General features: G+C 49.1%; 1 protein-coding gene across 1 annotated transcript; it reads right to left on the bottom strand.

Moving 5' to 3' along the window:
- Positions 1 to 3,775: 3,775 nt before the first annotated feature.
- Pin1 (peptidylprolyl cis/trans isomerase, NIMA-interacting 1) lies at positions 3,776 to 14,783 on the bottom strand. The gene is made up of 4 exons (XM_021172184.2): positions 14,697 to 14,783; positions 11,076 to 11,294; positions 5,084 to 5,194; positions 3,776 to 4,317 (listed from the first exon to the last, which is right to left on the bottom strand). Exons 1-4 carry the CDS (start codon positions 14,752 to 14,754, stop codon positions 4,208 to 4,210), a joined length of 498 nt encoding a protein of 165 aa, XP_021027843.1. The 5' UTR covers positions 14,755 to 14,783; the 3' UTR covers positions 3,776 to 4,207.
- Positions 14,784 to 19,955: the final 5,172 nt, after the last annotated feature.

The raw sequence follows: 19,955 nt of genomic DNA, 5'->3' as shown, positions 1-19,955 counted from the left end.
TGCCTGGGTTGTTTTGTAGCTACTGTTAACTGCAGAAGACTTGGCTCCACGGAGTCTCTATTACCTGTGCTTCTGGTGTGACCGGAGGTGGCGTCCTTAGACAGCCCTTCCCAGAGCTAGCTAGGCCCTGGAGGAGCCTACCCAACCCAAAGGTGTTTTAGTCGAAAGCCATTTATTTAAAAGCAACTGGATCAGAACAGCATAGAGTTCTATTATGGCGATGGAAACTGGCCTTCAGTGGGCATTCCCCAGTGCTCTCTCACTCATCACACCGGCATAACACTAAGCTGTCTGGTTCTAATGGCTTTTTAACAGTTTGGCTGCTCTTGAGGAGGTTAGAGCCCCTAATTTCTTCTCTGCTATGTAATTGCAGAGACCGTTTTTACACAAGTCATACTAGTTAACTGCAAGACTCAACTAAAAGGTGTACCTAGGCAGGGTTTGAGCAAACCCACTGCACTCTAAGAGGCTGGGGCAGAGATGTACTCAGTGCAGTGGGGACAGGAGTCCTGAAACTGAGCCATGAGCTACTCCTCCTTAGGTAACTCCTCTCCCTTAATAAACCTATTCATGCTGGGTGTGGTGGCGCACGCCTTTAATCCCAGCACTCGGGAGGCAGAGGCAGGCGGATTTTGTGACACTGCACGGGGCGGGGGTGGGGTGGGGAGATAAGAGGATTGGTTAGGAAATGGGCCGGGCTCTATATAACCTTGAGTTTTTGATCCTCCGGATCTTGCTTCCACTACCATGCCTTGTTTGTAATGATGCTGAGGATGGACCCCAAGGCTTCATTCATGCTAGACAAGTATTTTGCCAGCTGAGCCACAGCATGATGAGGGCTTCATGTCAGCCAGGTCTGTGGTATAAGGGCATAGTGGTTCTCAACCTGTAGGTCAAGACCCCTCTGACAAACTTCTATCTTAAAAAATATTTATGGTTCATAACAGTAGCAAAATTACAGGTACGAAGGAGCAACAAAAATAGTTTTATGAGCCGGGCAGTGGTGCTGCACACCTTTAATCCCAGCACTTGGGAGGCAGAGGCAGGCAGATTTCTGAGTTCGAGGCCAGCCTGGTCTACAAAGTGAGTTCCAGGACAGCCAGGGCTACACAGAGAAACTCTGCTTCAAAAATAAAGTTTTATGGTTGGAGGGTCACCCCAACATGAGGTATTAAAGTCACAGCTTCAGAAAGGCTGAGGCCAAGGCATCACAACTTGGGAGAGCAGTGAGTGATGTGCGGGGATTTCAGCTGAAATGGAGCAGCGAGTGATACATGCTGCTTCCCATCCCCCACACCAGCCCACCGAACCCACAGCAGGAACAGCATGTGCAGATCTCCACTGGCCATGACCCCGCCCTGCTGAGGCCACCAGGAGGCTGCTGTCCCCATCTCTAATTAATGGCCTCTGTGATTAAATCATCTCCGGGAACTCAGACTTGGATGCCATATTGGGAAGGAAACCCATGAATAATGAATGGGGCTGCCTAATGCACTCATTTAAAACCAATTTCTAAAGGCATCCTCGAGAAGAGCAATTAATTCCCACGTAAGTGAACAAGCACGACACTGGGGAAAAGAATAAAGCCCCGGATTAGCATGACAAACTTCATGCCACTGAAGACAGCAAAGGCTTGGCATGGAGGAACCCACTAGACATACCAGTTCTGGGGAGGCTGATGCCACCCGGGTGAGATCTTGTCTCAAAATTCCAAATAAGGAAAAGGAGTGTGCATGTCTCTTGCCTGTGACTTGTGCTCAAGGTGGTCACGGTCTCAGATTCAAAGAACCAGGCTGCACTTACAGCACTGTGGAATTCTAGCCTTTGCTAGAGTATACTTGGGCCTTGAGACAAGTTTCCATAAGGACAGGACTGATGTCTGTCACAGGTGGGCACTGAGTGTTTACTTGGGCCAGAGCATCTGATAGTGCACCCACTGTCTCACTCTTATATGTACTCTTAATATATAGTCAATGAATACATGCACACACATGTGCACATGCATGCCTGAATGCAAATACACTTAATATACAAATTACTCGGCACATGCTGCAACTACAAAGGATTAGCAATTGGTCCTACCCTCCTCACCCATTCTGTTAATTTGTCTGTCTTGAGCTATGTGGTGCTGAATTAACCAACTTGCTCTAAATCATAGATGAGCGTTTGGCTATAATCAGGAGGCTGCCATTCCCTACTGCAGCAATAACCCAGAATCCCGTGTCTGGTCTAAGAAGAGCCCATTAAGAATGAGCAGTAGAGTCTGCACAAAGAGAATTTTCCATCCCTTGGGGGTGGGGGTTTGTTACACTGTTGCCATCCTAAAGGCCCAGGATTTATAGCCAGTTCCCAGTAGCAAGTCTGGGTGGGAACTTGGAGCAGGTGAGGGAAACCACAGGTAGTTAATAATATATGCTGGGGACACTGAGTGGGCTCCTGGGGCTCATTTATCTAACAGCAATGTTCAGCCTTAGGTTTTTACAATTGTGTAGACAGGAAAAGGGGTTGGCAGGGGTCCAAAGGACAGACCCTAGACAGTGGGTTGGGATCATATAGAACATAGATACCAAGTCACATGGCCACACATAGGGATGCACAAATTACCACTATGGTAATACCTGCTTCTTACAGGCAGTGGATCAGATGTGGCAGTGGCCCTAGGGAAACCTTCCAGAGCTCTTGGTGTTGCAAGCTATGCTAGGGGTCCTCTTCTTCCCTCCAAAGGCCCCATGATACTTGGAGGGCTGCCACTCCCTCCTGAGTCCACCCAACTGTTGCAAGACAGCAAAATTGTGACTGTTTGCCTTGAGTCCCCACTGGCCCACTGGAGAACATTTTGCTGGAGGTATAGCCAACTCAGCTCAGCCTGTGCCTGTCTGAGCTGGGAAAAAACTCATTAAACCTTCCTAATGACAAATGCTCCAGCAGGCGGCTGGCAAAGAGCGATTGCTCTAGAAAGCAGCCAGATGGGAGCAGGCTCAGGTGACTCTGTTCATGAGACTCAGGCCTGTGGGGAGGGAGGCTCTCTTGGGGTCCAGGCTTAATGTTGCTCTGGCCCCCAAGCCTTGCTGGTTAGAACTGCCCCCAGGCTGGGCCCCCCATCACTTGTGGGTATATGCAGAAAGCCTTCATTGAATTCTGAGCCCTCAGTCCATAGGCTCAGGGGCGGTTGTGGGAGACATAGGGCCCTAGCCAAGGTGGGAGCCCACCTTCTCTCCCCACCTGCCACTCAAAGCAATATCCATTTCCCAGCCCCCTCCAATAGGATCTCTGTTCTTCTGGGAGCTGATAAAGCCCCCCTCTCCTCCAGTTGAGGGGGCCTCTGTTACCATGGAAACAGCACCTGGAGAGTGCTAGGTCTTGTGGCGGAGCCCAGGAATATCCAGTCAGAAGTGGGTGGCAGATGCTGGGTGATTTGTTCTCACCAATAAGCAGTCTGTCTGTGTGCTGAGGGGGAGGGATGGGCACTGGGGGTGTGCCAAGGCAGATGCTAAGCCAGGTTCCCCTGGGATCACTCCAGACCTAACAGCTGGAAGTGGGGTGGGGTGGTCTGCGCATACCTGAACAGTCCCCAGGGTGCTTATACAATTGGGTCTGGACTGGTGGGGCTCAGAGGTATTTGCAGCCCTGGGAATATAACTAGTGGGAGGAATTCTTGCCAGCACCCCCCAAGCTGTGAAAAAGGTTTTTTAGAGCTGGAGAACAGTCTGGCCACCTGGGCACGTAGGTAAAAGCCCCATCCCTGAGACAAGGGCCCCACACCTCACCAGGAAGGTAATGATACAGGACCACCAGCTAGTGGTTCCAGATTTAATGCAAGGTGCGTAGGGCGCTGCACTGCACCCTGAGGCTGAGTTGCTGCATCGCCAGGTGTGGAGCGTCTGCTTTTTGCAACTGAACAGAGGAACAAATGGAGCATTATAACTAACAAGAAAGAAGGCCCTCCTGCCTGCCTGCCTCTGAGACCTGGGGGATCAGGTCACCTCTGACCCCCTGAGCCTGGGGGCCTCCCCATCCCCATTGCCCTTCTGAAGTCAATTCCTCCAGAAGGAGCCTGGCTAGGACAGCCCTGAATAGGGGCAAACAGGGAGCAGGATGCTCAGAGCCCCTCCCAGTCATTTTAGGAACAATAAATACTGTGTGACAGTAGCAGGAAGGGCATCCTGGGCTGTGTGGCAGCCGGAGCAGGCTGGCCAGGTGCCTGCCCTCATTCTGTGCGCAGGATGATATGGATGCCCGAGTCCGTGAACACGGGCCCACTCATCTCCCCTGTCCGTAGAGCAAACGACGCATCCTCAAACGGTTTCTGCATCTGACCTGTGAAACAGCAGACAGTGGAGGTCAGGCACAGGCTGCACAGCAGACGGGGCTCCTGCCTGCATTCAGTCTCAAGCATATTCATCATGGGTTTTATAGCCCTGTCACTGTGCAGTGATGAGCTGTGGCCCAGCTGAGAGCCACAGGCCCATTAAGGAGGCCCCGGGAAGCCCAATGACAGAATGAGAGATAGTAGACAGAGCTGTGCTGTACATTTAGACACACTGCATGATGAACTCCAGATTCCTGGCTGAACATTATCTATCCTGCAGGGAGGTGGCCAGGGCTGACAGCAGAAGCTTGCTACCTGACTCCAAGGCAGGGGCCCATACCTCACACTTCCAGTCCACGCCAAAGAGATGAAGGAGAGAAGATGGAGGGGGAAGAAGGGATCTACTTTCCTCTGCCCTTGGCAGATAGGTCTGAGCTCTGGGTTGTCTCCCTTGTCCATTTTCCCTACCTGCCAAAGGGGCAAAAGAGCTGGAATGCTCAGGGGGTCCCTTCCTATAGCTCTACCAGAAGATGCCAGTGACAAACCAGAATCACCTTGATGGGCCTGTGAGGGGGACAATGATCCTGGGAGGAAAGATACTAAGGAGGTTTTATATCCCTTCTGCAGTACAAAGAACCCAGGCCAGGAAGCCTGAGGGCTATGCTGCCACCTGGTGGACAGGAAGGCCTGTGCTCCGGAGCTGCCCTCCTCGGGCCCTTCCACCCAGAACACTGAGGGAAGGTGCTGGGTGTGGTGGTGTCCACTCTTGCCCACCTCTGCTGAAGGGACCCAGGTCTCCCCTGGCTTTGGCAGAGCTGCAATCACTGAACTGTGAGGCCAGAGATTCAAAGTCTTCCTCTCCTGACTTAATCTTCTGGATATAGCCTGTAGGGATACAAGGGGAGAGCCGCGCATCAGATACATAGAGGCCAGACAGGATGCAGGAAGAACCGGACACACCTAGGAGCTAGGCCAGACCTGCCCAACCTGTGCACCATGTTCCCTACAAGGTTATGCTGATCGCACCCACAACACCTCCCATACCCTCATGCCCAAGCAATCACACCCTTATCCTGTACTCTTAATATGTGCACCCATGAAGACAGTCCTCCCATGTGCATGTCCCAAGGGTGCAAACCTGTGGCCCATCCTCACGTGCCTATGGCCATAGCATGATCTGAATAGCCAGGCCAGTCATCCACGGTGCACAGGAATTGAAGCACCCATACACGCAGTGACCTCTTCTCAGGCCTGGACACAGAGCTGAAACCTCACAGCAGATGACTGCCCACCCCTACTCCTGGGGCAATGTCAAGGCTCTGGAGACCTGCAGCCAGCTAGCATGCAGCCAAGCTCTTCACTGGAGCTGGTGACCTCTTCAGCTGTGGGCAGTAGGAGTCTCCATCTGCGCAACATGGAGGCACAGCAGAGTACTTGCTGGGGCAGTGAGGTTGTAAGGACTGTGTGTGAGTGCTTGTACAATGGTCCCATAGGCAAGGTACCACACTGTACTGGCAGAGCTCAGGAGACATTAAAGCGGCTCTACTGGGTCATGACTCTCCTGCGGGGTCAGGAAGCCAGGGCTGCTGGAAAGAAGGTGAATAGTGACTGAAGCAAAGCCTCAAAACAACAATAACAATAAAAATCACTTGTCACACGGCCTGACTATCTGGGTTCTATCCCTGGAACCTACAAGAATTGAAGAATCAACTTCTGCAAGTTGTATCCTCTGACCTTCATGCACTCTTACCAACCCCCCACCTAAACAAAAGAAAACAAAGTCAGACAAACAACAAAACAATTGAAAGGACCCAGGCCCAGGGGAGTGAGAGCACAGTACCGTGCGGATGCATGTGAGCCTGTGCTATGCACTCTCAGACATGTGCAAGGTGGGGAGACTGCCAGGCACCTGGTCTAGGTAGCACCCGAGGTGGGTAAGAAAGCCCTAGACACAGACACAAGACAGCCCATCCTGCCCCCATCTTCTGCCTAACTTGTAGCCATGGCACACAGAGACTCCCAGGGCAGCCCCCCTGACCTGAGCAGCTCTCTCTCAGTTTTCCCAGATGGCCTGTACAGGACTCTGTCCTTTTTATCTCCGAGACATAGCCTCCTATGCAGCTCAGGCTATTCTTGAATCTTCAACCTTTCTGCTTCAGCTCCTGGACTGTTGGTCACGGCCATACAATCTACATGAGGCTCCACAGGGTGGCCTGCCACAGCTGCTGTTGGACTTCCACCCACACTTCCCACCCGAGCTGCTCAGTGTGCACATCACTGAAGGTCCCAACTGGTACTTGTACAACAAGTAAGGTTACTAGCTGCTACAACCAGTGCCTTGAGGGCCAGGAACCCAGCCATTCCTGAGCGCTCAGGGCCTCAAGGTTCCTATTGCCTGACACAGGGGGCAGGCAATATGACTGACTGACTGACAGCCAGGAGTCACCCCTATCTGAATGTACTACATGGCAGTTACCTTGGTATTTGGTCTACAACCTGTCAGGGCACACCTGGCTATCAAGGGATCCCCAACTCCCCTCTTTCTACATTGGTCGGAAGAGGCTGTCTCCATAAACCACTGCCTAGAGTCTGTCAGAGATACACAGGACTATGTGGTTTGACCTGTACATCCTAGTGACTTATCTGGAAACCACCCTTGGTATCAAGAGTCCCCTAGTACAGAATGAATCATATCGGTAACCCTGACCTGGCAAGCACCTGATTCGCATCTCCCTGGCTGTCTGGTTGTGTTCTTCTGTGGGGATCAAAGGATGTACTCAGGAATTTTGGCCAGCTCCAGCCCTGAGGCAGTGTCACCTAGTTGTAGCCATGGTCACAGGGAAATGTAGATGGGATAGCCAGAGGTGTTCTTACATACACACTGTCAAGATATAGCCATTTAATAAAGAAAGCATTGAGCTGGATGGTACAGTCCTGTAATCCCAGCACTCAGGACACTGAGGCATAGATACTGTCTCAGAAAAGAAATCTAGCCAGGGGCCCTCATTTACCACCGTTCCCTACTCTTCTGTCTAGACCTGTGCACAAGGCAGGAATTCCTGGTGGCCAAGGAATTAATGAATAAATGAAGCAGAAACTATCCCTGAGGAAGGAGATGGGGACCTATCACTATTCTTTAGACAGACACTGCTATTTCTCGCTTTTTGTTACCTGGACCTCTGTATTCAGGGCTGAGGCTAGACTCCCTGGACTTTCTTCAGGACAAATCACAGCCTCAGGTGGGGAAGGTGGGGAAGAAGTAACTCCCATCTGAGAGGCTTGTCCATCTGAGAGGCTTGTCCATCTGAGAGGCTTGTCCAACTTGGTCAATAGCACCCCAGCCAGCGTGCTAATGCAGTTGTAGTAGTTTGAGTACAAATGGCCCCACAGACTCATATATTTGAATGCTTAGTCACCAAGGAATGGGACTTTTGGAAAAGGATTAGTAGGTATGGCCTTGTTGTAAGAAGTGTGTCACTAGGGATGGGCTGAGATTTTAAACAGCCACACCAGGCCCAGTGTCTCTCTCTGCCTGTCTGCTGTAGATCAGAATGTAAAGCTCTTAGTACTTCTCCAGTACCATTTGTGCCACCATGCTCCCTGCCATGGTGATAATGGACTAACCTCTGAAATGGTAAGCTAGCCCCAATTACATGCCTCTTCTTCAAGTTGCCTTGATCATGGTGTTTCTTCACAGCAATGGAACAGTGGAGCAGTGACTAAGACAAAGGCATCCAGGAGTCCCTTAGACAGCAAACCTAACAGGTGAATGTCCACCTCTGCAGACATGTGTGGGTTCAGCAGTCCCTGAGGTTCAGGAGAGTGGCAGGACCAGCTTCAGACTCCAGTTGCTGAGACCTGGCTCTGCTCTGTGGTTCCCAGCCTTGTGAGGATCCAGTATCCAATGGCCTCAGGGAAGGGAGGGTAGGATCCTGCTTTAGGAGCTGGGGCAGCTGGGAGCTGGGGAGCTGGCTCAGTGGTCAAGGTGCTTGTCCATCCCTAACTGTGGGAGCCCCATCCTCAGGAACAGGAGAACCGACTCTCCCTGCAGGCTGTCCTCTAACCCCCACACGGCTGCTCTGGCATACTTGTACACATACAAATAAACAAGTGCAAAAGAAAAAATGGCCGGGCGTGGTGACGCAAGCCTTTATTCCCAGTACTTGGGAGGCAGAGGCAGGCAGATTTTGAGGCCAGCCTGGTCTACAAAGTGAGTTCCAGGACAGTCAGGGCTACACAGAGAAACCCTGTCTCGAAAAACAAAACAAAACAACAAAACTCAAACAAACAAACAAAATGTAATGGGCTAATGAAAACTCTCACTTCAGAGGGTTGTTCTGAGGGATGAATGAGTGACTGCCATAGTCAAGGCTAATGTAGAACAAACCCTTGGTAGCTACACATGCCCACTCTTCTGCTATGGCTGCACGCTAGTGTCCCAATATGCACTGTGAAGACACCCTGGCTCCTGGTCTGACTGCCCTGGGAGACAAGGAGTCTGTAGGGTGGGACTTGAAATGCTATGATGAGGTCCTATTCATAAGGAGAGGCACAGCCAGGCTAACTCAGGCTTTAGCTGAGTGGAGTGCTCTCCTTCCTACACCAGGTCCCAGGCTCAATCTCTAAATCAAGGACAGCAGTGCAAACCTGTAATCCCAACATTTAGGAGCCAGAGATGAGCAGGTCAGAAGTTCAAGGTCACCCTTGGCTACATGGGAAATTATAAGGCCTGCCTGGGCTGCATAAGCTCTATCTTTAAAGAAAGGTGAAGATAGCCAAGGTACCTTTTAATCCCAGTACTCGAAGGCAGAAGCAGATGGATCTCTGAGTTTGAGACCAGCCTGGTCTACAGAGAGTTCCAGAACAGCCAGGGCCACACAGAGATACCCTGTTTCGAAAAACCAAGCCAAGCCAAGCAAGCCAAGCCAAGCCAAACCAAACCAAACCAAACCACTGCCAAGGTCACCAAAGGACACAACAGAAGCAGCTCTCTGCAAGTCCAGAAAAGCAATCTCACCAGGAAACTACAGAGGAGAGTGAGAGAGTGTAGGTTTGCTGGTGTTTGAGAGTGACTCTAGAGGAAAACAAGAGGCATAGATTTTTCCAGAACCGTGAGAAAGAAACTAAGCTACAAAGCTTGTAGCATTGTGTTGCTGCAGACTAAGGCACAGAATGAACCAAAGGGTGGTTCCTTAACTAAAAATGCTTAAACAATCCCTCTCAGATCATAGGTGACCCAAGGCTGAGCAGGAGGGGCCCAGAGGCATAGCCATAGGCCACCAGGCTGGAAGGACATCACTCAGTCAGAGGAGGTAGCTGGTCTTTGAAGCCTAGAAAGGTGCTGCGCACATTCTGGTTCTGAGCCTCCCTGGATTCTCAGGACCTTAATGAGTAGGGACAAAGCAACATGGGACAGGGAGCCAGGGTCTGTCCACAGCTTGGCTGTCTCAGACAAGGACACGGCAATGATACCAGCTGGGCTTCAGGTTTCCTCTGGCTGCCATCCAGCAGCTGTAGAGGAGCCAGTGCTGGAAAAGAAGCTGCAGCAGGGATGCAGAAGTGCTGCTTCCAGAACAGGCAGTCTGTTTCCTAAAGGCAGAAGGGGAACTAACGGTACCTCCAGGCCAAGGCTAGCAGCAGGGGCAGATACTGCTCCCTCCTATCACTGTCACCTGATCCCCTTGCAATGAGTTCAAGGAGAGCCAGTGTTCTCAATAAAAACCAAACGAACTGGAGAGCTGGGTCAGTGCTTAAGAGCACTGGTTGGCTCTTCCTGAGGACCCTGGTCTGGTTTACAGCATACATATGGCAGCTCACAACTGCCTGTAACTCTAGTTCCTGGGGATCTGATGTCCTCTTCTGGCCTGTATGAGCAGCAGGAATTCATGTGCTGTATATACATACATGCAGACAATCACACATATAAAATAATCTCAAACACATCACACAAAGGGCCAGCAAGATGGCTTAGCAGGTGACTGAACCTGATGATCTGAGTTCAATCCCCAGGACTCACAAAGTAGGTGAAAGCTCACCCCTAAGAATTGTGCTTTGACTTCCACACTTGAACATGTGTGTTCCCATATACATATGGCTGAAAATATAGATTAGAAGTTAAGAGCACAGGCTACATTCACAAAAAAACTGGGTTTAGTCTGTAGCACCACACAGTAGCTGACAAACCTAATCCAATTTTAGGGAACTTGACTGATGCCTTCTCGCCTCCTGACACCAGACACACACATGCTGCACATACATACATGCAGGCCCTTAAGTTTAGTTGCAAGTACCTTTGCCCACTGAGCCGTCTTCCCAGCCCCAGCCCCAGCCTGAACCTCTGATCCTCTGTCTCTATCTCCATGCAGAGATTACAGGTTTGCATGACCATGCCAGGCTCACAGGGTACTAGAGACGAAAGTCAAGGCTCCCTGTAAGTCTCCTTAGCAGTTAAAACAAACAAACAAAAACCAAATAAACAAACCAACCAACCTCATTTTAAAACTCTACTTATTTATTGGGGCAGGGAAGCACACATGCTGTGGTGCTCTTGGGGGTGACAGAAAACTCCCAGGAGTGGGCTTTCTGCACACGTATCCCGGAATGGAACTTGGGCCCTCAGCTTTAGCAGCACGTGCCTTTGCCTGCTGAACCCTCTTGCTGGCCCCTGGCGGAGTATTTTGTCACAGGAACAGGAAAAGAACCTGAGGTAGCCCCTGACCCAGTTGAGAGAGGACCTCCAACAAGCCCTGCTCCCTCCCCTACTCACCATTGATGAGCTCCAGGGCCTCCTCCTTGCTCCTGGTGATCTTTTCCTGCCGCCAGGATGAGGGCCTCCGAGACTGGCTGTGCTTCACCAGCAGATGTGAGCAGCGTACCCTGGCAGGCTCACCCTGGCCATTCTTGCTGCTGCCTCCAACAGTGCTGCCGCCGCTGGGCCGCTCCCACTGGCTGGCGTTGGTGATGTGATTGAAGTAGTATACCCGGCCTGGGGGAGAGCAGCACCTACTTCAGCTGGGGCTGGGCCAAGGAGGCCTCCATCCCAAAACCAGGATAACGACTGGCTCAGGAGGTGCGTTAGTTAGCAGATCCATTTCCTGTTCTACCGCATGCTAAAGGCTGGGGAGGATGCTGTCCCCATCAGGACCTGTCAGGGCTGTGCTAATGCTTTAGGTGGTACCAGACAGACACTAAATCAGTAAAACAGATAAAACAGCTTCCAGGCCTTCTAGATGGCTCTGCAGGTAAGGGAACTTGCCAAGTCTGACAACCTGAGTTTGATCTCCTCGAAGTTGCCCAGTGGAAGAAGAGAAGCCATCAGCCTTGAGATGTCCTCTGACCTCCACATATACACCATGGCATAGTGCCACCTTACAAAATAAATACAATCAGATTCTCAAAAGCTTCCTCAGCTTTAGTTTGAGAATAGCCTTGGCTACAAGGGACCCAATTCCAAACATACACAACAAACAAACAGTATGGGCTGAGGTTCTAGCTCACTGGTTCATGCTTGCTTGGCACTTGTGAGGTTCTAGATTCAAGTCCCAGGACCACATAGCACCAAAAGATAAAAAGTGTAACTGTTCTTACCCATTGCTCCATTCCAAACAAACCCTAGGCACCACCTCCTCCATCTCTGCTTACAGCAGCAGCATTTGTGTCTTGTGCATAAACAGAGATAGATACCCCAAAGTTCTATTCTTTTTTTTTTTTAAAGATTTATTTATTTATTTATTTATTTATTTATTTATTTATTATATGTAAGTATACTGTAGCTGTCTTCAGACACTCCAGAAGAGGGAGTCAGATCTTGTTACAGATGGTTGTGAGCCACCATGTGGTTGCTGGGATTTGAACTCCAGACCTTCGGAAGAGCAGTCGGGTGCTCTTACCCACTGAGCCATCTCACCAGCCCCCAAAGTTCTATTCTTGACCCCTGCACTGGTGGCCTAAGTCAGAGCAAGGAAGCAGCATTATTTGGGACCTGCTGTCACCTGAGTGACAGTGAAGAGCATAAAGGAGATGGCAAAGGAAACACCTGAGGGAAAAGTCTGGCTTAGTGAGGCATACCTGTATGCTTAGCATTAGGGAGGCTGAGGCAGGGGGATGGATGTCTGCAGTTTGAAGCCAGTAAAGGTAAGTTTGCAAGACTGTCTCAAAAAAGTGAAAGAGAAAAGAAGAGGAGAGGGGAGGGGTATGGCAGAAGCTGAAGGAAGGACCCAGTAGATTCTGGGTCACTCCAAGAGCTGAGAGTCATTCCGGGTTACATAGCTGATCTAGCACCAGAGAAGGGCTGAGTGTTACCCACGAAAGAAGGGCTTTCATAGTCCTACTGAGAACAAATGGCAAGAATTGGGATTGGTCCATAGCTAGGCAGACGGGTAGAGGTGTGTGCGTGTAAAAGAGTTTTACTACAGGAGGCTTCACCAGCTGCTCTTCTATCGGACTGGGGTTCAACTTCCAGTGCCCACCTGAAGGCTCACAACTGTCTGTAATTCTAGTCCTAGGGTGTCTAGCACCCTCTTCAGGCTTCTCTGTGGGTATTGCATGCATATGGAATACACATGCAAGTCTAATGCCCATACATGTATTAAAAAAAAAAAAGTTTATGTAGCCCAGGATAGCCATGAGCTAGACCTCCTGCTTCTGTGTAAGTGCTGGAAATACAGCTGTGTGCCACCACACCCAGCTAGAAACAAGTTTCCGCTAGAAGTCACAACCCCACACCAGGAATAGAGCAGCCTGGACAGGAGCTAAATCCAACTAAAACCTTCCCAACAGGCCATCTCCATGAACCTCAGCTTTCTCATCTGCAGAACTGGGGCCAGAGGATAAGGACATCAGAGTCAGGTATAAAGGCAGAGAACTTTAGTCCCAGTGCTGAGAGGCTGAAACAGAAGGATCGTGAGCTAGAAGCTGGCTTGGGCTACACAGGAAGACTTTACGTCAGCTAATTAATCTGTGTCATGTAATGCCAGCAGACACCAGAGGTTCAAGGCTATCCTAGGGTAAGCAGCAAGTTCAAGATTAGTCTGAGTTTGTTCTCTCTCTCTCTCTCACACACACACACACACAGAGTCTTAAAAAGGAAAGAAAGAAAATGGCTCAGTGGGTAAGTGCTTACAGCCAAGCTTGAGGATATGAGTTAGTTACTCATGGTAGAAGGAAAAAACCTCTTGCAAGTTATTGTCCGCTCCCCACTTGCACACACACTAAGTAAGTATTACTAATAAAGACTGCCTCAATAAATACATTGGGCAAAGTGGAGCATGCCTGTAATTTCAGCACTTGGGGGAGCTGAAGCAGGGGACCAAGAATTCAAGAGTAACCTGTCTTTATGAGGCTCTGTCTAATACCTTTCCACATCCACCCTCGACAAAAAAGGGGAAAGTGAATGGCATTAAACCTAGCTGGGTTAACTCAGAGAGAGCCAACACACGCAGTCTCCAGAACCCTGATGCTTAATAACTAAGAATTCTGAGAGAGCTCTGTAGGCTGCAGCGACCCTAGCTCTACCTGAGATCCTTGTAGCCTACTCTAGGCGTTGCCACTGACACCGAGGAAGGGGATGCTTGGGATCAAAAACAGTAAAAATAAAAATAAAATTAAAATTAAAAATCATTGCAATCCAGGGCATTCCTAGTAACTGAAGTGCATTATCAGATGAGTTCTTTCCGTGTCCTGGCCTCAGTTTCTCTCACCTCAAAAATAAGAGCAAGTCTTCTTTTGAAAGAGGGTAGCTAAAGAGAGGAGGAGGAGGAGGAGGAGGAGGAGAGAGAATAAGCCAAGGAAAAAGAGAGGGAGGGAGGGAGATATGGAGGTGGGGGTGGGGATAGGGTAAAAGGAAGAGAGAGGAGAGGAGAGGAGAGAAGAGGGTGGGGTGGGGGGGGGGAGAGAGGGTAGGAGAATGTGAGACCACACCGACATGGACTTATGAAAGAACTTAAAGTCTTTCAAAGACCTTGGTACCATACTTGACCCAGAGACGAACTGGCCTGGTTAGAAGCCATCACTGTCGCAGGGTCCCGATGGGGGTTGGGGGGCGGGATGAGCGGGCACGTGTCTCGGATGCTGCGGGAGAACTCAGATCAGGGCGGCCCACGCCCTCTGCACTGAGTCCGGATCTCTTCCTCTCAAGGAAGCCCCGAGGTGCAGCCTCGTCACCTCTGAGCACCGGGGCTCAGCGGTGGGCGAGGACGGGGGCGCGTCTGTGCCTGCCCCACCTCCTACCTCAGTTTCTGGCTTTCTGGGCCCGTTATCCGCGGTGGAGGTCTGATCTCCATGCCCGAATCAGGCCGGTGATGAGACTCGCCTGTCTCGGCGAGCTCCAGCCTAACTTCCGCGAGCTCGCGAGGCCCCGCCCTGGCCCCAGGCGACCCCCGTGAGGTACCTGAGCTGCGACTCATACGCTTCTCCCAGCCGGGTGGCAGCTTCTCCTCGTCCGCCATCTTCCCTCCTGCCGCAGCGCCTGCTCCGCCTCCGCGGCTCTGACCCCGCGCCAGAGCAGCGCCGCTGGTGATTGGCTCGTCCAATAGAAACGCCAATTGGACGGCAGCACGGAGCCTCGAGCACGCGAGCTTTTTATTGGACTCTCCTGCGGTCGGACCGCCCCTACACACAGCCTCCCACTTTCCCAACACCACTGCCGATTGGCTCGTCTGGAAGCTACGTCATTGGGTGCTCCAACCGGGAAAGTGGCTCCCTCTAAGCGTCAAAAGGCTTTCTTGGTTCGCTTAGGCCACAAAATAGTTTATTTGACTGGCTCCTGAGGCAGCCAATCCGGCCTTCTTGAGCCTTTCTCGGAGGTCCGCCAGCATCCACGCGGAAGTGGCCAGCTGGAACTAAGATACAGGGTACTTTTGCTGTACTTTGCCGTTGCCATAGCAATGCAGTTGCCTTGGTGACTATGCAGAGCCTAACTATGCAGAGGCTAACTATGCAGAGCCTAAATTTGGCTTTTGAGTTCTCCTTCCCACTGTTTTTTCCCAAATGTCCAAAGCGAAACCAGTCCCTTTTGGTTTTTACAAGGCGAACCATTTAACTGGTCCATTCACCCACTTTCCGTATCTTTTTTAGAACCTACTTCGACTTATTCCTTCTCCATGGGCTCCTCCTGGCTTCTAGGCAGGTGACTGATAGGTGAGAGCGTTACCACTAGGATGAGGAAAGGGAGTAGAAGAGGGTGGACAGCTCCAACGATCGGTTTTAGTCAATTGGTAGTCTGAGGAAAAGGGTGTGCTAGTGTATACCTTCAATCCCAGTACTCAGGAGGCAAAGGCAGGCAATTCTCTGAGTTTGAGAACAGCCTGCTCTTCAAAGTGAATTTCAGGACAGCCAGGGCTTCACAGGAAGCCTTGTCTCAACAAACAAACGAACAAACAAGCAAAAGGAAAAAAAAAATCTGTGTAGAGCTAGAGAGATGGCTCAGTGGTTAAGAGCCCTAGCTACTCTTCCACAAGACCTTTTCAATTCACCAGGCCTGCACGTAGTATGCATCCACACATACATGCAGGCAAAACACTCATATACATTAGAACTTTAAAATGTTACTTTATGCCTAGTGTTGGTGGCAAATGCCTTTAATCCTAGCACTTGGAAGGCAGAGGTAATCAGATCTCCAAGCTCAAGGCCAGCCTGGTGTACAAAGTGAGTTCCAGGACAGCCAGAGTTACACACAGAAACCCCATCTCCAGAATTAAAAAAAAAAAAAAAAGTTACTTTACAAAAGATTACATTTATAAGGGATACTGCCATGAAAACTGTGTAGTCAAGAGGACAATTTGTGGCACTCTGATCTCTCCTTTCACCATGGGATTCTGGAGGTCAAACTAAAGTTGTCAGGCTTCGTGGCAAGTTACCCATCTTGCTGGCCCTAGATAATGATTTTCAAAGACACTGTTGGGGGAGGGGTTCAATGTGAGTTCACCAATAGTATAAACCTCTGTGTGACTTAAAAAAAGATGGCACTCAGTGACATGAACTCATGAAAGGGAATGATTAGAAGCAAGATTCGACTGGGTTTAAAGCCAGGCTCTACCACTCACTGTGAACTGCTTAACCTCAATGATAGAGCCTTACAGTAGCAAAGCATGGGCCCAAGGACAGCACTCAGTGGCTAAGAGCATTTGCTACCAAGCCTGAGGACTTGACACACAAACATCTTTGTGAGTTTGAAGCCAGCCTGGTTTATACAGTGAGTTCCAAGACACTCAGGGCTACAAAAGACCCAGTCTAAAAAAAAAAAAAAGTGAGAATAGCTCAGACCTAGAGTTCAAACCATAATAGCAAAAAATGACATGACAGACTTAATAAGGCTACTTTCTTATTTGAAACCAGTCTAGAAGTATGTAGACCAGATAAGAAGCCTCACTGTGTTCCTCCTAGCCGGAAACACTCAATGCATTCACATAAGTTTCCATTAAAATGTGGTAGCACATGATTTTAATCCCAGCACTGGGGAGGCGGAGACAGATGGATCTACAAAAGGCCAGCCTGGTCTACAAAAGGAGTTCCAGGAGAGTTAGGGCTGTTACACAGAGAAATCTTATCTCAACAAACAAACAAACAAACGGTTTATTTTGTGCAGGGTGTGGTGGTCTTGCTTTAATCTCAGAACTCAGGAGGTAGAGGTAGATAGTTATCTGGGTTCAGTGCCAGCCAGATGTACATTCAAGTTTCAGACAGGCCGTAGCTACATATAGAGAACCTGCTTCATAACCAACAATAACAAAATTCACCTGAAAACCCAAATAATGTTTATTATTAACCTGAGTCATGGTTTAGTGCATGTGTGGAGCTCAGAGGACATGGCAAGATTTCAAATTGATAGTCTGTATTAAGCCAGCTGGCGACTGCTTGGAAAGGAACACTTTTTACAGAGCAGCCCCAAATGCATGGTACAAGGAGTTAAGATAAGGAACACAGAAAAACTACATTCTGGTAGCAGTATCAGGGGTAAGCAAGTAAGCAGCTTAATAAGAGCTAAGAGCATGCAGTTATCTGGGACATTTTGACCCTGAGTTTGTAGAACAGGATTGGGTGCTTTCCCATGGGACTCTTCAGAGCAAGGGGTAGAAACTCAAGATGGCTGCACCTGAGACAAGATGGAGAAACCTTTACCAAGTTATAACCTCTCTGTGTAGTTGGTTCTCTCCTTCCAACTGAGTCCCAGGGCTAGAACTTAGGTCTTGAGGCTCAGGTAGAAACACCTTTACCAGCCCAGCTTTCCTACTGTGTTTTCTTGAAGAAGAAAGAAGAAAGAAGAGGAGGAGGAGGAGAAAAGAAGGAGAGAGAGAGAGAAGGAAGAAGAAGAAGAAGAAGAAGAAGAAGAAGACAACGACGACTATGTAGCTTAGAGAAATGTCTCAGTGGGTAACGTGCTTAACACACAGTTGTGGAGTCCTTAGTCTAAATATGAAGAACCCACACACAGCTGGATGCAGTAACAAGCAAGCATCAGCAACTCAATGTCCACATCCAGGAGGAGATAGTGACAGCACAAGTCCTTAAAGCTCCTGTGATAGCATCTTGGTTGTCAACTTGACCACATCTGGAATAAACGAGGAAGCAGTGGGACACACCTGTGAGGGATTTTTCTAGGTTGGATTATTTGAAGTAAAAGACCCACCCTAAATCTAGATCATCTGAGGGCAGAAACCCATCCTTAAATCTGGTCACACCTTCTGGTGTCAGCCCACAAGAAAGGGCATGGAAGAAGGAAGCTGTTGCTTTTTGCCTGTCTGCCCTCACTCTCACTCACAAGTCTGTCTGTCCTGTTCCTGAGGCAATCCTTTTTGCTGGTGTTAGTGGCTACTTTGTGGGACTCCAACATAGACTGGAAACTGGCAGCTCTCTAGATCTTCTCTGGGTCTCTAGTTCCAACTGGGACTGCTGAGACATGCAGTGAACCGAACCACCATCAGATCCTTCACCTTTCTTTCCCTCCAGGAGTGCCACTGTTGGACTACTCAAACCAAAGTCTTGTAAGCCACCTGAATAACCCTCATATAAAATATTCATCCCCCCCCCCCCCGTTCTGTTCCTTTAGAGCTTCGGCTACCAAACCAGTGGCCTCAAGTACAAGCAGGGAAAACAAAGACATCGTGTCTCAAACAAGGCTAGAACTGACAGCCAGGGTAGTCCTCTGACCTCCATAAGCAGGCCATGGCATAGTGCACACACATATAAGCTCAAACATGCACACTAAGGTAAAGGCTAAGCCAGCTCAGTAGTATAACCAGGTTAGACTATGCGAGGCTCTGGGTTTGAGCTCAGCCTTGGAAAGAAACACCCACAAGAGTACTGTGCCAACATATACATATAGGGCCAATGAGATAGTTCCTTGGGTAAGAGTGTTGCTGCCAGGCCTGATGGCCTGAGTCCCAACCTTAGGACCTTCAAAGTAGCAGGGGAGAACTGATTCCTGTTAAGTTGTCCTTTAACTTTCACATGTGCACTATGGTACACGGATGTCTGCCCCTCCCCATAAACACATGCATATAAGTAAAAATGTAACAAAAATTTAAATCCAAGTAGTATATATGTACTTATTTATATATATGGGTGTAATGGGTGTTCTTGGCTGTCAAGTTGACTGCATCTAGAATTAACTAAGCCAAGCGAGCCGAGCACACCTGCAAGGGATGGTTTCGCCATCGAATCACTTAAGGTAGGAGACCACGCTAAACCTGAGGTTTTTCGAAATGGGAAGACAGAGTGGGAATTTTAGAAGAGCCATTATCCCTGGAATTTACTTTAGAGTGATTGACTTGAAGTAATCTTTTGTTAACATTCCGTGATTGTTATCTGAAATCTATGGGGTTGTTCTTCCCATGGGAATTTCAGAGCCTTTGCATGACCTTAGTTTCAAGAATCTAGGAATATCTTACAATGGCTGAGAATTGCTTAGGAAATGGTTTCTTCAGACAATTCCTAGATTAGATGAGAGACTTTGGTATCCAGCCTTATGGACTGAATCTTGGACTTGCCACTGAGAGACAGCCAATGTTGGAACAGTTGGACCAAAACCTGGAAGGCGCTCTAATAAATCCTGTTCGGATCTCATTATGTCACCCATTGTGTTACTTTTCTGACTGCTGTAACAAAATAGCCAATAAAAGCAATTTTAGTACTTTACTACTTTTCAAACAAGATCTCTTTGCTTAGTTTGGTCTTAAATTTAAGATCTTCCCACTGGGGCTGGTGAGATGGCTCAGTGGGTAAGAGCACCTTACTGCTCTTCCGAAGGTCCAGAGTTCAAATCCCAGCAACCACATGGTGGCTCACAACCATCTGTAACAAGATCGGACTCCCTCTTCTGGAGTGTCTGAATACAGCTACAGTGTACTTACATATAATAAATAAATAAATTAAAAAAAAAATCCTCCCACTCGGACACCCAAGTAGGTTTATTTATTTTTACAAGGATGCATGTGTGTTTCTGTGTGTTCCTAAGTATGGATGTTAGAGGACAACCTTGAGTTGGAACACAGTCTACCTCTTATGTAGTCACTGGCCTACAGCTTAGCAACTAAGTCAGAATGACTAGCTAGTGAGGCCATAGAGCTTGTCTCTACCTGTCCAGTGGTGCGTTTACAGGTGAGGTACACCCACACATCCAGCATTTTCACATGAGTTCAGGGAGCAAACT

Source organism: Mus caroli, chromosome 9 (genome assembly GCF_900094665.2).
Source record: "Mus caroli chromosome 9, CAROLI_EIJ_v1.1, whole genome shotgun sequence".
NCBI lineage: Eukaryota > Metazoa > Chordata > Mammalia > Rodentia > Muridae > Mus > Mus caroli.
This window is presented reverse-complemented; position numbering and strand designations above follow the sequence as displayed.

Coding starts and splice junctions, on each gene's coding strand:
- Pin1 (XM_021172184.2), bottom strand. CDS start 14,754: ATGGCGGACGAGGAGAAGCTGCCACCCGGCTGGGAGAAGCGTATGAGT. Junction 11,295..14,696: donor GCGTATGAGTCGCAGCTCAG/GTACCTCACGGG, acceptor GCTCTCCCCCAG/GCCGGGTATACTACTTCAAT. Junction 5,195..11,075: donor GGCCCTGGAGCTCATCAATG/GTGAGTAGGGGA, acceptor GTATCCCTACAG/GCTATATCCAGAAGATTAAG.